The following is a 16,007-nucleotide window of genomic DNA, read 5'->3' on the forward strand; positions in this document are numbered from 1 at the left end:
AAATGTTTTGAGAAAAAACAACTACACTTGTGTTGCGAATTTAGCTCCTTACATGCACGTATGCTACAAGCTCACACAGACACAGCCGCTTGGCAAAAAATAAAATAAAATACGGCCGCTTGGCTTTTGGAACCGAAATTTGCCACCAAAAGATAAATAATTTTTCGATACTCATAGTATCGAAGTTTTTCGTTCGATACCATACAGGCATCGAAGCTCGGTACCCAGCCCTAGCCTCTGGTCATAGAGCTTTTTAGTAGTGGTCAACCATAATATTTGGCATTTTTCAAATATCGGCATCTGACTTTTATTTTGATGGTGTTGAGAGCGGCAGCACCTGAATGACATTCTCCCTCTTGTTTACTGTTGTCGTTAACAGTTCTGTCTAATACAAATAAAAGTCTTTCTAATAATCAGATAGAACAGTTAAACAAAGGAATTAATGTATACAGAGTGTATTATAACGATTGCTTTTATATTATTAGTAATAGAAAACCAAACATTATAATACTTTCTCGTTTGCTGTCAGCATTACGCAAATATGCATTTATATAAATTAAACAAATATTTGAATGGCTAATGAATATTTCATTTCACAAACCTTGCAAACTCTATGCAAGTCTATGCAAGTTGTCTATGTGTGTCAGGTTTTAAGTTTGGACATTGCATTCATCAGATATAGATCAGTTGCAAATGTCCAACGCAAGACCAATTAATTAGCTTTGCAACTCGTTGTTAAATCAAAATTATTTTATTTTTGTTATTGTGCTGAGTTTTTTTGCAAATCAGATGTACAGCCAGCATAGGACAAGGCAAAAAATGATTATTTAATACATTACATTGGCGAATAAAGTTTAGATAATCATTTTTTAGCTTTTTTGAACCTTAAATCAATGTGTTAATCTAAGTCATGATTTAAAGTCGGCACACAAGTCTTCTCTATTGTGATATTTATCTGAGTGAAACAGAGATGTTGTTGCAAGGGGGAGTGCAAGTTATGATTTGTGATTTAAAAATTAGGAGGGAACTTGAATTAAAAAAAAAAATAGTCCTATTTAAATTGATGCTCAAGTAAGTAATTTACACTGCAATATTCCACAAAACAAAAGAGTTTTCAACGTTGTTTTAAACTGACAGATTTAGCGACATTAAACTTCTGATGAGCTATGAATGTTCATAGGCTGTTCATTGTTGCGTTTGGGTTTGGTTAATACAGAGGAACAGCTACTCTAATCACAATGTCCATTATGGGCTACATCAGCGTGTCCTGGTTTGATAGAGATATGGAACTTTTCCTGTACACTGTGGTGGTTTCCCATGTTTCACAATCAGCACTGAGTCATTGGCTCAGGTCTCTCTGTGCTAGATCTTTCTTTTGGATTCAACCCAGCTTGCATGTGGTAGACCAGTCCTGCGTGCAGCTGTCTTGTGCTTCAGCACTCTAACTCTACCTAATGTTCAGCCTGTTTACAATGCTTGTAGGTAGATATCTCTCATAAACACCACACCCTTTAGCGTCTGCAGTGGAGACGGTTCAACTATGCCTACTTCCACGTCAAGCTAGTTTGAATCACGCAGCGATTGTTATGTAAGGGGAGAGCAACATTTGTTTAAGACTCAACAGTAAAGCTGTACAGATCTTGACCTTTCTGTTGGCACTGTTGGTCTGTCAAACTATATCCCGATTGGGATTTATCTCGTCTTATCAGTTCAGTTGCATCACAAAAATTTGCACGTTATCCTGTGAATGTTTTTTTTATATTTATTTTTTTTCTTCTCAAGGATGTGACTGTACAATCAGTGCAGGCACGTGACAGTAAAAAAATTATAAATTATTTATTAATAAAATAAATGAAAGCTCATTTGGAAAATGAAATTGGGGGTTGATGCTCTTTGGTAAAATATATTATTATTATTATTATTATTATTATTATTATTTATTTTTTTGGCAAAATTATTCCTTTATTAATCAGAATCAGTTTGTCAAAAGAACCAACTTTGGTACCAGTCGGTACTGAAATGTAAAAAATGTGACGACACCAGCATTTCCTGCTAGCATTTTGAGCTAGCATCACTTTCTGATTATGTAAGCATGTTAATGCATTAACCATAACCAAGGGCTGGGCGATATGGCCCAAAATATTATCGCAATTAAAATGTTGTCTAAAATGTGAAATACTTCTCAACTACTTAAGATGTGGGAAAGCAGAACATCGCATTTATGAATGTAAAGTGTGTGTGTGTAAGGAAATATTGGGCCAAAGTCGTGATTAAAATCAAAATCACTATCGATCAAAAAATTGTGATAGTATTTTTTATTTTTACATTTCATATCTACAAAAGGGTGATAGATACGTTCTAGATACACACAACTTCTGTTATGTTAATGGAGCATTTCATGCTTTTTAAACCTTATAGTCCAAATGATCAAAAGGTTCCTACAGTATAATTTTTCATAGGATTGCTTGTGAATCTTGGAGCATACTCCTGGGTAATCTTGCAGTCTGCGATGTTGATCGAATCATTAACATGTTGTTCTTTTTTCTGCAGCTCCGCGTTAGACACAAAGACCGGCCTGAGGGTCGCAGTCAAGAAGCTGTCCCGGCCGTTCCAGTCCATCATCCACGCCAAGCGCACTTACAGAGAACTGCGGCTCCTCAAACACATGAAACATGAGAATGTAAGTGATGTTTTCAGCTCTTTTTTTTCACCTACATATGCAATACAGATCTCTTTTGAGAGGCTTGCACTGTATTTCTGAAGTTCTCACAAAACCTGACCGTGTCTCTTTCTCTTTTCTTTTCCTCATAATCTGTGACTTCCTGTACTTCCTCTCTCATGACTATTAGAGCATCCTCACATCCTCTGTCAGCACTGATCCCAGTGGGAGATTCAACTGTGCGTTATGAAACTATATCGATTGTTGTCTGTGAGCTAATGAGGGAAAGGGGAGAGTTTATGCACTATTAATGTATAATGCACTGCACTGCAAATCATAAATGCATAATGTTGTGCTCAATGTTTTGTATTTTAGTTTAGTTTTTTTCAAGATTATAGCCTTTTTAAATAGCTTTACGACAGATCTCTCTAATTCTGTTCAGAATGCCTTATTATGTAGGGCCCTATGATTTCTGGGATGTGGAAAAGCGTGCGGAATTCAGTTGTTAAAATGGAATTTGTTGTATAACGCGGAAAGTCACGGAATTTGTCAAATTGTGGATAAATAAATCAAAAGTAGGTCAGTACACTTGAATATAATCACGATATAGAATAGTGTCTGTAAATATTATATGCGAAAAGACCATTTAAATATGAATCCTGAATGTTCTGCATGTAAATGAAGGGTGCAGACATGCGGTTACATTCGCTACAAACACGTGTGACACTTGTGGTGTTTTCAGCCTCTGCTGTCTCACTACATGACAAGATGAACACACAAGGATTTTCATAAGCATGTACCGCTTAGTTTGAGAAAAACACAAACAGAAACTAAGGTCTTCACGGAACCCCGCCAAAATAAAAGTTTGGTTTGACTTGAAGAAATTATGACGCCAATGTTTTATATATAATCTCAATAATAATAATAGCAATAATAATTATTATGAAATTTTTTTCAAATAAAATATCAGAAAAACCAATAAACAGTAAACCTTTGTTGGGCAGCAATTAAACATTTTTTTTTTTATAAATTAATGTTTTACGCCATTTTATTACCAGAAAAAAAATCACAGGATCCTTAATATATATATATTTTTAACTTGTAATAAATAGTTTTTAAATTGTATAAGTGTAATAAAATGTAATATGGTAAGCATTAAAAGGATTTCATTGAGGGCCTAGTTATGGATAAAGTCAACATGAGGTTCTTTAAGGTCGAAAAGTGCATTTAAGAGTGTTGTGTTTTTTTAGCAGGAACACGGTATGTGCGGATGATCTTAACTGCCTGCTGTTGGGAAGACACTCAATGTACTTTTGCCTAGAAAAAACTCTGTTTTTGCCTTCTGGCCAGAGTCCACAAATCTTTGCAGTGTCTGTTTGAGCGTGGGTGAAACTCTACGCTGGATCACAGCCACCTACTCGCTCTCTGTTTCTCCCTCCCTCCATTTTTCCACATGCACACGCATTTGTGTTCCTTGGTGTTGTCTCTCTGTCTTGCAGATGTTAATGTTTAATAAACGCCGGAATCCCTGAACAGATCGGCCCTTCAGACATCAATAAACCCTTTTTCATTTAGCGAACTGTGACAGCTGACAGGCAGCATCCAAGCAGGACCGTAGTAAACACTAGCTGTACTCAGAAGTGTAATATGAGCAAAACACAGCGCACTGATGAAATGTTGCAGCAAAGGGATGTCATCGGTATGTATGACTTGTGTGATGATGAAGAATTTGTGACAGTGTATCTAAGCTGCACATTTCTGCATAGCATAAGAAGCTGCAAGGAGAGTTTTAGGACTATTTTTGCTGTGCGTGGTGTGCTGAACATTTGAAAAATAAATAAATTAGTGCTGTCAACCGATTAAAAAATAAACAAATCAATTCCACATTGTTGCATTTATATAATAATGCATGTTGTCGTAATTTCACATTGAATCTCCAAAAATTAATGTAATAAAATGGTATTGTTTAATGGCTTATGGTATTATTTATACCAATACTGCTACTGATGTCTCTATCAAATGCATTTTACCTCAATTTTCTATTAGTCATTCAGTATTACAGTATAATTTAAAGCCATTAATTTGAACTTTTAACTTTAACTTCGTGTTAAACTGAAATAAATAATCGCACAGTTAGTTTTAGTTTGGTCTGGAGGAGTGTTGTGATGATGGTGTTGAAAGCCGAACTGAAATCGTCATTGCATGTGTTCCTGGTCTGTAGCGATGTTGCAGGATGAAGTGCAGTCTGATGTTCACCGCATCATCCATGGACCTGTTTGCTTGATGACCAAACAGCAGAGGTCTAGCAAGGGTCCAGTGATGTCCTTCATTCTAGTCATGTCCTCTTTTGGAAAACCAAACAAAGTAGTTTCCCTTTCACAGAGAAACACAGAGCGTTTCCACGACATGGCAGCGGTGGCAACAGAGAAAATCAAAGTTACTTCTTTCTTTGCATGAACATTTGGCCGGCATTACACAAATCTTCCCACATAGTGACATAGACATTTGGGGGCGTGTTAGAACAAGGTATTTTAGGAGGACGTGGTTGACTCTTAACTTTGATGAAGAATATCTCTTTGGATTTGAGACTTTAATCTGCAACTTCACAGATCTTCTTCATGCACCAAGAGCTTGTAACACCCCAAAGAGAAAGGAAAAATGTAAATCGCATCATATGACCCCATTAAGTGCTGAGATTTTGGGGTTTCTTTTGGGATGGGGATGATGGTGGAGCGTTTGAAGCAGGAAGGCACGATGCACAGCTCCAGTGATCTGTTGAAGGTCTGTGAAAAGATGGGTGGGTTGCTGAAGGTGTTAATGGTTGTGTAAAGAGTTGGTCAGTTGTTAAACCAGGAGTTGTAAATCTACAGTAAAACTCATTCAGGTCTTCAGCAAGTTGTTGATTCGCCTCAGTGCTGGGGTACGGCATCTTGTAGTTTGTAATGTCTTTCAGGCCTTTCACAATGAAGCAGGGGTCTTTGCTGAAAAGTGGTTTTCCAGCTTTTTAGCATAGCTCCTCTCAACCACTCTGATCTCTTTTGTTAGTGTGTTCCTGGCCTGATTGTGCAAGACTCTGTAACCAATGCTGTAGCCATCCTCTTTGAGCTTGGGAAGCTGTCGGAGTTAAAGTGAACCAAAGAGAGTAACTGTGAAGTGAACCATGGCTTATCATTGTTGTATGTTAAATAAGTCCTGGAAGGAATGCACATATCCTCACAGAAACTGATGAAACGTTACAGAATCTGTGAGTCCATCTAGATCAGTGACAGCAGCTTCAAAAACACTCCAGTCAGTGCAGTCCAAACAGGCTCGTAATGCCGCTCTGTTTCGTTGGTCCATTTCTTAAAAGTCCTTACTACAGGCTCAGCAGATTTAAGAAGTTTTTTCCTGTATGTTGTAAAAAGGCACCAGGCAGTGGTCAGAGAGTCCTAAAAATGCTCCGGTGTAGCAGTGGTCTGAAATATTTTTGTAAAATATACATTTTTATCAGATAAATGCAGCCTTGGAGAATAATTGAGATAACTTTTGAACAGAAGTTTAATCGATTGCTGCTGATTTGCCCCAAACACTGTCTGTCAGCAAAGGTTGGCCAAAGTTTACAAGTGTTACTGTGGGAAGAAGTGCATCGACAGTTTAACCAGTATGTAATGCACCTACTCCTCCTCTTGCAGTGAGAGAGAGAGGGAGATAAAGGTGATGCCCACACAAAATCTAAATGAGTTTCACAGAGGATGCAACACATCTCACTCTCTGCGCCGTTTCCTCTGAGAGAAACCGCACTGGGCCGCACGCTCACCAACATCAAGAAAACAACAGCAGTCAAACTATTTCATTAATAGTTCAAATTCGGGATGTTCCAAGCCCATCTCAGGGCCGATTAAAATATATATATTTTTTTTACTGATCTGTATCGAATATCATAATCCTGCTTCTGTGTTTAACATATTTGAAGAGGACCTTTGTAACCATTCACTTGAAAGTGATTTATTTACGGTTTCCTCTTATCTGCTGTCAGACTATGAGATATCGTTGTCATAATGCGGTGCTATGGGTTGTGTCTTGCTTCGAAGTTGACTGGCACGCTGGCATTCACAGGCTTCATGTTTTCTAAACTTTTCTCCACTTTATATATATCTAGGGGTGTGACGGTTAGTATATAACCGTGAGGCCGGCACCATCATTAGAACTCTATAACCGCCAAAACCGTGTCAATAAAATATTTTTTACAAACATTTTTTATCAAAAATTATTTTCATTTTTTAGATAGGATCATGCGATGCGCAATATATCGGGAGACATGATATTTACCACTTAATGAAGTTTTGTAAATCGTCGGACATGATATTTACCACTTCATTAAATTTTGCTTTGTAGAAAACCTTTCTTAAAAATTAATTTCATTTTGAACCAATTTTATCTTAATTTTAATAAATGTTTCATCAACCAATTGCATGTATTTTAATAAATAAAAAGCAAATACAGCAGACAATGATAACCGTGACATGGAAGCACCAGCGTGCCGCGTTCACTTGCACTGCACTGTGAACTAGAGCGCATCTCATCGTAATGAAACTCAGCGTAGGCCTATGCCTCATACATTAGCATTAAATATCTTTGCTGCATCCTTTCTAGAACAGACAATGGCTTTTTTTTTTTTTTTGCGGCTCGCATCAGCAAAGCATAGACCGCAAAACAATCAGATGGCGGGCGGGTGCGGCTTTGAAATTTGCTCAAAAAACTTTGGCGCGGATGATGAGTTTTGTGACAGATCTACTTAATAAACGGAGGTCTGAAATCTCTGCCCCTTTACCAATCAGAGCGCGCGCTGACACGGAGTTAAGCCGCTATCTCCAAGAACAACCAATTGACTCTAAGGCAGATCCACTAGCATGGTGGCGAGATAATGAAACACACTATCCACTCACCTAACCACCCCCCCCCCACCCCCCAAGTTGAAGAAATAACTGAAGTAATTGTCTTTATATTTGATGTTATATGAATATTGTATTATTATATGTTTAGAGATTACAATTACCATATTTTCCGGACTATAAGTCACACTTTTTTTCATAGTTTGGCTGGTCCTGCGACTTATAGTCAGGTGCGACTTATTTATCAAAATTAATTTGACGTGAACCAAGAGAAATGAACCAAGAGAAAACATTACCGTCTCCAGCCGCGAGAGGGCGCTCTCTGCTGCTCCGTTCTCCTGTAGTCTACCCTGAAAACATAGAGCGCCCTCTCGCGGCTGGAGACGGTAATGTTTTATCTTGGTTCTAAATAATGCGACTTATAGTCCAGTGCAACTTATGTTTTTTATCCTCATCATGACGTATTTTTGGACTGATGCGACTTATACTAAGGTGCGACTTATAGTCCGAAAAAAACGGTAAATAATTTTTACATTTTACATTGACAGAATTGTGAGAGAAAAAGTCGCAGTTACTTTGCTTTATTAAATTTTTTTTTTTCGTGCCAGAAATGGGCTTCCATAATTTCAAGTATCAAAAAGGGGTTATTTATTTAATTATTTATTTATTTATTTATAAGTGAACTGTGGTGCACACTCAACGAATTGAAAAAAAGCAATTTTACCTTGATATTATGAAGCTGTCATGTTTCAGACTAATTTTCTTTGACTCCTGTCTTTGTTGCAGGTAATTGGTCTGCTAGATGTTTTCACACCCGCTACCTGTCTAGAAGGATTCGATGATGTGTAAGTATTTGGTTCATTTCTAGAAGGTGCTCTGACTTAAGTTTTTCCTAGGCTCTTCAGATTGTCAATTCATCTCACTTCATCCCAGAACGTTCTTCTAGGAAATGTTGTTGTAAAAAAGGTTGCATGTTGTATAATGGGTTGCAGGTCTATGGTTTCCGAGCCATACTGAGCAACAGAGTAACAGCTGATATGTGTTGGCACACTCCAGTGATTACTCTGGCGTAGCTGCCACACCTCAGTAGCGTGCAGTAATTATTTAATGTGTAAGTGTCTCCATTGCACAACCCTGCGTTACTCAATAAAATCTTAATTAGACATGTGTGCCCACTGTGTGGTGAAGGACCGGTTAAACCCAGTTACGTTCAAGTGCTTTCCATCCAGCTGTCAGTGCAATAATCGAAAAAGCAGCACCTGTCGAGTTCTGCTCTGGGAGGGATGAGGAACATCGTGGCGGCACACGTGATGGGGTTACCATGGCAACACATGGTTCATCCGCTTAGCATAATTTCCTCATAGGCACATATGCAATAACCTGCAAAATGTTATTGCCTTATAATATAACTGCCTCATAAAACAATTAACACAAACAAAAGAGAATGATAGCACATTCAGGGAGTTATAGATAAAAAATGTGTTGCCTTGGCAATAGTTTCATATGAGCTGGTGCAGTTATGAAATTTTGGGTGATAAATTGTCGTATTAATAATTACAGTTAACTCTTTTGTACATGTTACTTTCATTGTAAGCTTAATGCACATATATATACCTTAAGAAGAATGCTTTGCAAACATGTATAATCCTGGGCTATAATATATAATGATTAATAATCATTAATTAATAATATAATGACTATAATTTGTAGTACAATAATAATGCAAATACATTGTAAATATTCCTTTTTTTTCCCCCTAACTTTAGTTTTTTGGTGTGAATGTTAGAATCATTTTTTTTTTTAATGGTCTGACTTCTAAAAAATTATTATACCATTATATTATGCCTAAATGTTGGGTTTGCAATATGTTTTAAGTTACGTTTATTAAAGCTCTCAATGATTTCTGCAATTAGATTGAATAATTGCAATCAGTGTGCAATCATTGCAATTGTGCACTTGTACTTCATTGGACCGTTCATTGTTATAAACCTCATAAGGAGAGGTTATAATTAAGATCCCCAAGCAGAAAATATTTTCAGAGCTGAGTTAATGCTGCGCTGTGCCTGCTCAGAAATGTGTAAAGATGTATTGCAGCATTACATTATGCCACTTGTAATTGTGCAACATTAAACAGTCTGAGTAAAGACACCTAATGCCAAAAAAAAAAGTACGTTTGGCAGTGGTTTACAAATGCAAAGTGAAATTTTGAAACCTGACTAGACTTGACTATTAACCACACTGTCAGGTTTGAACAGTGTGAAACGTTGACTATTCTGGGTGTGACACCCTCTTTTACTCGGTGCATGTCCAATCTAACATCTGGGTCATTGACACAAAACTGCTATCATATAGATCCATCATAGCTAATAAAGGTGAAAGTCCCATTTTAATTTCATGGGTTCTTTAAGGACTGCTCTCACGCGCTGTCCAAATGTTGAGCCCAGTCTCAGTATATTTAATTTAAGACGGGTGAGAGCCGTTTCGAGGTCATGCCTTGGTGGGAGAGTTTCCCAGGAACAAGAGCTCCAGTGTGAGTTGTGTTTGGCTGCTGAGAGACTGGAAACTGGAGCTGGAATTTCTACACACAAGCACTGCAATATGCATGGAAACAAGAGCTAAGAATACTGTTATGCTGCTATAAATACTCCCACCCCAAAATCTCGTGGAGAATGATTAGGGGAGCAGAGCTCGGGGCAAGAGGGAGGAGCACGTTTGGCAGGAGATATTTCTGAACCGCATGTATCCATATCTACTATGTAAGTTTCTATGAAAACCTCTCTGACAAAGTGCTGGCTCCGCACCAGACACATTACACTGTGCCAGGAAGCTGATTGGTTGTGCTGGATGCCAATCAGGACTAGTGATCCACTGAAATGACCAGACTTAACATTTAGACCAGAATTTTAAGTTTTAATTTACTCAAAACCAGAAATTAGGTTAATTATCAACTGTCAAATAAAAAAAAAAATATTTTAACATTTAAATTGTAAGTTAAACCGTTTTTGTTCTATTAACTTTTTAATTATATAATGTAATAATGTACCAAGAATTCAACAACCATTTGTATATTATGTGTAGTAGTAATGTCTATCTCTGTCATTCTTTTATCTTTATTTTAAAAATAAGAACAAAGATTTTTGTCTTCGCCCTCTTTGGCCTAAATATCTGGCATTCCTTTTTTTGTTACATTGAAAGGCTTTGTCTTTATAATAGTTTGGCTGCTATGCTCAGACAACTTACAAAATAGTAAAACCAACATGACAAAGAATTGTGATCAAATCTTGAATCGTGATGTTTCTAAGAAAAAAAAGTGTGATATGTTATTTTTTCCATATCGCCCACCCCTAGCTTGAGTATAAATTCAGTTGTCCTTCGAAGCTTTAGTGTACTTCAGAAAAAGTTAATTCTGGGTAACAGTGAAGCTTCCATCTGAGAAGTTGCTGTGTCATGATGACTTTGTTTAACAGGTATCTGGTGACGCACCTCATGGGAGCAGACCTCAACAATATCGTCAAGTGCCAGAAGCTGACAGATGATCACGTCCAGTTCCTCATTTATCAGATCCTACGAGGACTGAAGGTTAGGCCCCGCCCACTGTTTTCACTTTTACTTTTGTAATTGTTCAATGTAGTGGGAGCTTAATGAAAAAAAAAAAATATATATATATATATATTATTACGCTGGAAGCTTGCATCGAGATCTCCTTCCATCCAATCAACAACCGATGGACAGAAGGGGTGTGCACGAATAGTCGAATAGTCGATCTGTAAATATTATTAAAAAAAGAAATAAACTATTCGAATTTTACTGCGTGTTGCTTTGCTCGCCGTAAACGCAGGAGATCCATGTTAAATCCTAAGCACCGGGTGGTGCTGTGGAGCCTGTTAACAAGATGATTTTATTGTATCAAAGAATGTCGTTGTCTGTCTTTCTCGTTAAACATCATTTAAATAAATAATTGAATATTAAGAGTGCAAAATATTTTAATACTTGAAATATTCGAAAAAATGGCCATCACTACTGGACACAACCAAGTTCCTACCCTACAGTTTTTTCATTTTCAATCATCTGTTTCACTCAGATGTACTGTACGTCACAACACGGGAGAAAAGTTCTGTCGCTAATTCCGCTGCATCGTGACTTTTTTTTTTCCTTTAAAGCAGGGGTGCCCAACCCTGCTCCTGGCGATCGACTGTCCTGCAAAGTTTAGCTCCAGTCCTAATCAAACACACCTGAATCAACTAATTAAGGTCTTCAGGCTCACTTAAAAACTTTGCAGGACAGTCGATCGGCAGGAGCAGGGTTGGGCACCCCTGCTTTAAAGGTACACGTTGTAGGACCTGCCACTAGAGGGCGCACTACCAAAACAATAACAGTAAAATAGTTCAACGGTTTGCGCGAGTAGATTACATACAAAGTCAATGCAAAGACGCGATCAGGTTATGGATAAGACGCGATCCCCCGCGTTTGGCGTGTATGCCCCATAATACTAATCTTGTTGATCGTTATAATAGCATACCTTTTCTGTTAAGATAAGAATCCAGCAACTCACCTGTCGAGTAAAACACAAGCGAGATCGGCATCTCTTTCTAGTTGAAGTTTGTTGCGAAGCTCTCTCTCATCTAGAAAATGCAACACAGGTATTGATCCTCGCTCTTTCTCTCCTCTTGTCCCAAACTCTTCTTGGGTCGTTTGGTTGGCCCGTACGCTTACGTTTACGGGAGCTGTCCTTGTCGACAGAACCAGCGGCAGACGGTAAACAGTAATTATGTTCCATAAATAAGTGACACAATCCACCATAAAACCTGCAAGAAGAAGTAAATAAGGAACTGCTTGAAGCAAGCTAGTGGTTTGGTGGACGCTAAACACTACTTCCACATTTTTCCACGACACTGTGGTCATGTGGTTTCTACGTCAGTAAAGGCGGAAAAAAAGGGTAACTAACGTCATTGACAGGCGACTGCATTGCCCTGTGTCACTGTTTAGAATGGGGATTTTCTCATGATTTACAAGTAGATGAAAACATTAGAGATATTGTTAGTAATCAGCTGGACAAAATATATAACACTAGCCTAGTGGTTTTTGGATATTTTACTGCAAATATCTTACAAATTGTACCTTTAACGCTGCTCTTCATCATTAGCCGCATTTCCACTGTCGGGCCAGTGTGAGCCAGGGCTTAAAGCGGGCCGTGCGGGGCTAATAGACTCGGGCCAGTAGCACAGAGGCCAGAATAACGCAGGGTTTCCACAGTCAGGGCCTGAAGCTCCGTCACTAAAACACGCTCTTTACACGCCTCTCAGAACAACGTCATGCAACCTCATCATTTCACCAACAGAAAGAAGTTATCAGAAAACTAAGAAGTCACTGGAACATGCGCGATCACAAAACGAACATGATAAAAGCGGCCGTTTGTTTGCATGCTTTGTTATATATTAAAATTCAAAAGCATCAATGTTTTAACTATAGAATAAGTGATACATTGATCATATTGATTTAATTTATCAGGACTCAAAATTAATCACACATAAATACACATTTCTATTTTATTTATTTATAACGCTTATGAAAATAGCCTGCTTATTCAGTCAAGTCTGTTTCTGTTTATTTGTAGCCACAGTGGCCTATACATCACATTTAAAATGAATCATAATATCTCTGTTTTTATAAAAGCTCCCGAACAAACAACATTATTTTATATTTTTTTATGATAGGCAACGTGAGCTAAACTCTCGAGACATCTGTTCACTCTTGTGATACGTTACTAAATAAATACACGATTGTGATAGAGAATAATTCTGCCTTTTATACGTGATTATAATCCACATTGGATCAATTTATTTCAAACACTCGCCGCTGCCTGAAAGAGAGTTTTGAGCTCGACTTATTTAAAAAAGTGTTTAATGCTGGTGTTAAAGCTGTTATCTTTCTGAAATGATCCGCAGCGCAGATTCTGTATTTTTATAAAAGCTCCCAAACAAAAATCATTATTATATTTTGATGATATGCAACGTGGAGCTAAACTCACGAAACGAGACGACAGATAAAATGTTACTTAATAAATACACAATTGTGATAGAGAATAAGAAGCTGACGTCTGATTTATCCAAGTGGTCATATTTACCATGTTTACTATGGTAACGTTAATGTTTAGCGTGCATAGTCTTTTTCATCGCTTATAAATATTTCTGCCTTGTTTAGTGATTATAATCCACATCGGATCAAGTTATTTCAAACACTTGCTGCTAACTAAGAGTGAGTTTTGAGCTCAACTTATTTTAAAACATCTTTAATGCTGGTGTTACAGCTTTATCTCTCTGAAATGATCCGCAGAGCAGACTCTAGACGCGGAGAAACTCCGCCTTAGTTCATAACCCCTCCTCTAGCCCCAGCTGGCCCGCTTTAGCCCAAGGTTTTCGTTGGGTCAAAAAACCCTGGCCATCAGCCCTAGGACGCCCCGGCGAGGCACGATCAAGCCCCGGAAGCGACAGTGGAAACGCGTCTGGCCCTGGCACGCACTAGCACGCCCGGTTTAAGCTCGATCGTGGAAACACGGCTACTCACTGCACGATTGCTATAATTCACTCTCTCTGATGTTAATTTAAAATATAATTGTGTCGAGTTCATAGTTCTTAGGAAAATGTACTGGAGTATGAAGGACCGTTTTGGTGTAATGTGTGCTTCACTCAGATGTTTAGCCCGCAGGTAATTGGTTCTCATTGATCTCTCTATTTGACTGAAGTGAATTCATCTGTCTTTCTCTCTGCAGTATATTCACTCAGCAGACATCATCCACAGAGTGAGTAGACCACACTTTCTGTTCATTCCTTCATTTATTTATGAGCAATGTGAGGTGATTACTTTTTAAATAGTCTCTGGTGTTATTTTACAGTCATTTTGGAAGCTAATAAAAATGTGTTTATTTTATTTTCCAGGTATTTTATTAAATGTTAAAGTGATTTTTCAAGTTTACCTTTCTGTTTGGAGTGTAAAAAACTTGTGCATAGATATGATCCCAGAAGTTGAAAAGACTAAAGTCTCAAATCCAAAGAGATATTCTTTATCAAGGTTGGATATACCTTCACTTACACGCCCCCATAAAATGCCTCATTTAAACACGCCCCAAAAAATAATGTGTTTTTTTTTTTTTTTTTTTTACATTAAAGGATGTCAACATATTCTGTAACACCAAATACTGAAAATAATGATTTTTTAAGAAGCATCATATGACCCCTTTAAAGGTTATTGACATTATATAATTGATAAAGTATTTGGGGAAAACTACAGACCTCCTACTTTATAGAAAGAATAGTTTCTACTGAACAGAAAGAATAGTTCATCCAAAAAAATTGCTGGAAAATGACACCCTCAGGTCATCCAAGATGTAGATGAGTTTGTTTCTTCATGGGAACAGATTTGGAGAAATGTTGCTCACTAATGGATCCTCTGCAGTGAATGGGTGCCGTCAGAATAAGAGTTCAAACAGCTGATGAAAACATCACAATAATCACAATAATCCCCACACCACTCCAGTCCATCAATTAATGTATTGTGAAGTGAAAAGCTGCATGTATGTGAGAAACAAACCCAGTATTAGACCTTTTATCTCTGGCCAAAATGACAGTCCATAAACCATAATAATACTTCTCCAATGAAAAAGTCCATCTCCTGTTGTCCTGTTACATCAAAATCCACTGATACTCTTGGATTGTTTTTGCATGTAAACGATGCTTGATCAGTGCAGATATTGTTCTGATTCATACAAGTTGACATTTTCACTGGAGAAAGCAACATTATAGAGAGAGGACTCATATTTTATCTGGAAGCAATGGTTTAAAGTTAAAGGTTCCATTCTTCGTGATCCCACATTTTAAACTTTAGTTTGTGTGTAATGTTGTTGTTAGAGTATAAATAATATCTGTAAAATTCCAAAGCTCAAAGTTCAATGCCAAGCGAGATATTTGATTTAACAGAATTCGCCTACAAAAAACGACCCGTTTGGACTACAGCCCTCTACTTCCTGCAGTAATGACGTCACTAAAACAGTTTTTTGACTAACCTCCGCCCACATGAATACACAAAAAGGGGGGCGTGGCCTTGTTGCGCTCCGACGGAGAAGAAGGAAGAGTTGCATTTGTGTTCGACATGTCATTGAAACGCTGTTATTTTCATCTCGGAGTCCAATCAGGGCTTCCCAGGGACGCTGTACTTAGAGATCAATGGTAACAATTTATGTTTAACTCTGTTCCCGAAAATTATAATCCACATGTAAAACTATGTGCAGCACATTTTGCTGAGGACAGCTTCCTCAATCTAAATCAGTTTAATGCCGAATTCGCACAAAGATTATTCTTGAAAGATGGAGCAGTTCCCTCTTTGTCTGGAGAAGGCGTTGTTTATGGACCACAACCGGTAAGTGTATTTTATTATTTAAGTTGGTGCATTTAACAGTTTCTGTAACTTATTACACAAAGGGC

General features: G+C 37.7%; 1 protein-coding gene across 2 annotated transcripts in view; it reads left to right on the forward strand.

Moving 5' to 3' along the window:
* Positions 1–16,007, forward strand: part of LOC128022597 (mitogen-activated protein kinase 14B) — a 36,503-nt gene that overhangs the window by 9,163 nt on the left and 11,333 nt on the right. For both annotated transcript variants that reach the window (XM_052610315.1, XM_052610314.1), the window contains exons 2-5: positions 2,551–2,680; positions 8,317–8,375; positions 10,998–11,109; positions 14,300–14,329. In XM_052610315.1, coding sequence (XP_052466275.1) covers positions 2,551–2,680; positions 8,317–8,375; positions 10,998–11,109; positions 14,300–14,329 — 331 coding nt within the window. The remainder of the gene's footprint in view (positions 1–2,550; positions 2,681–8,316; positions 8,376–10,997; positions 11,110–14,299; positions 14,330–16,007) is intronic.

The sequence above is a fragment of the Carassius gibelio genome, chromosome A11 (assembly GCF_023724105.1).
Source record: "Carassius gibelio isolate Cgi1373 ecotype wild population from Czech Republic chromosome A11, carGib1.2-hapl.c, whole genome shotgun sequence".
Lineage (NCBI taxonomy): Eukaryota > Metazoa > Chordata > Actinopteri > Cypriniformes > Cyprinidae > Carassius > Carassius gibelio.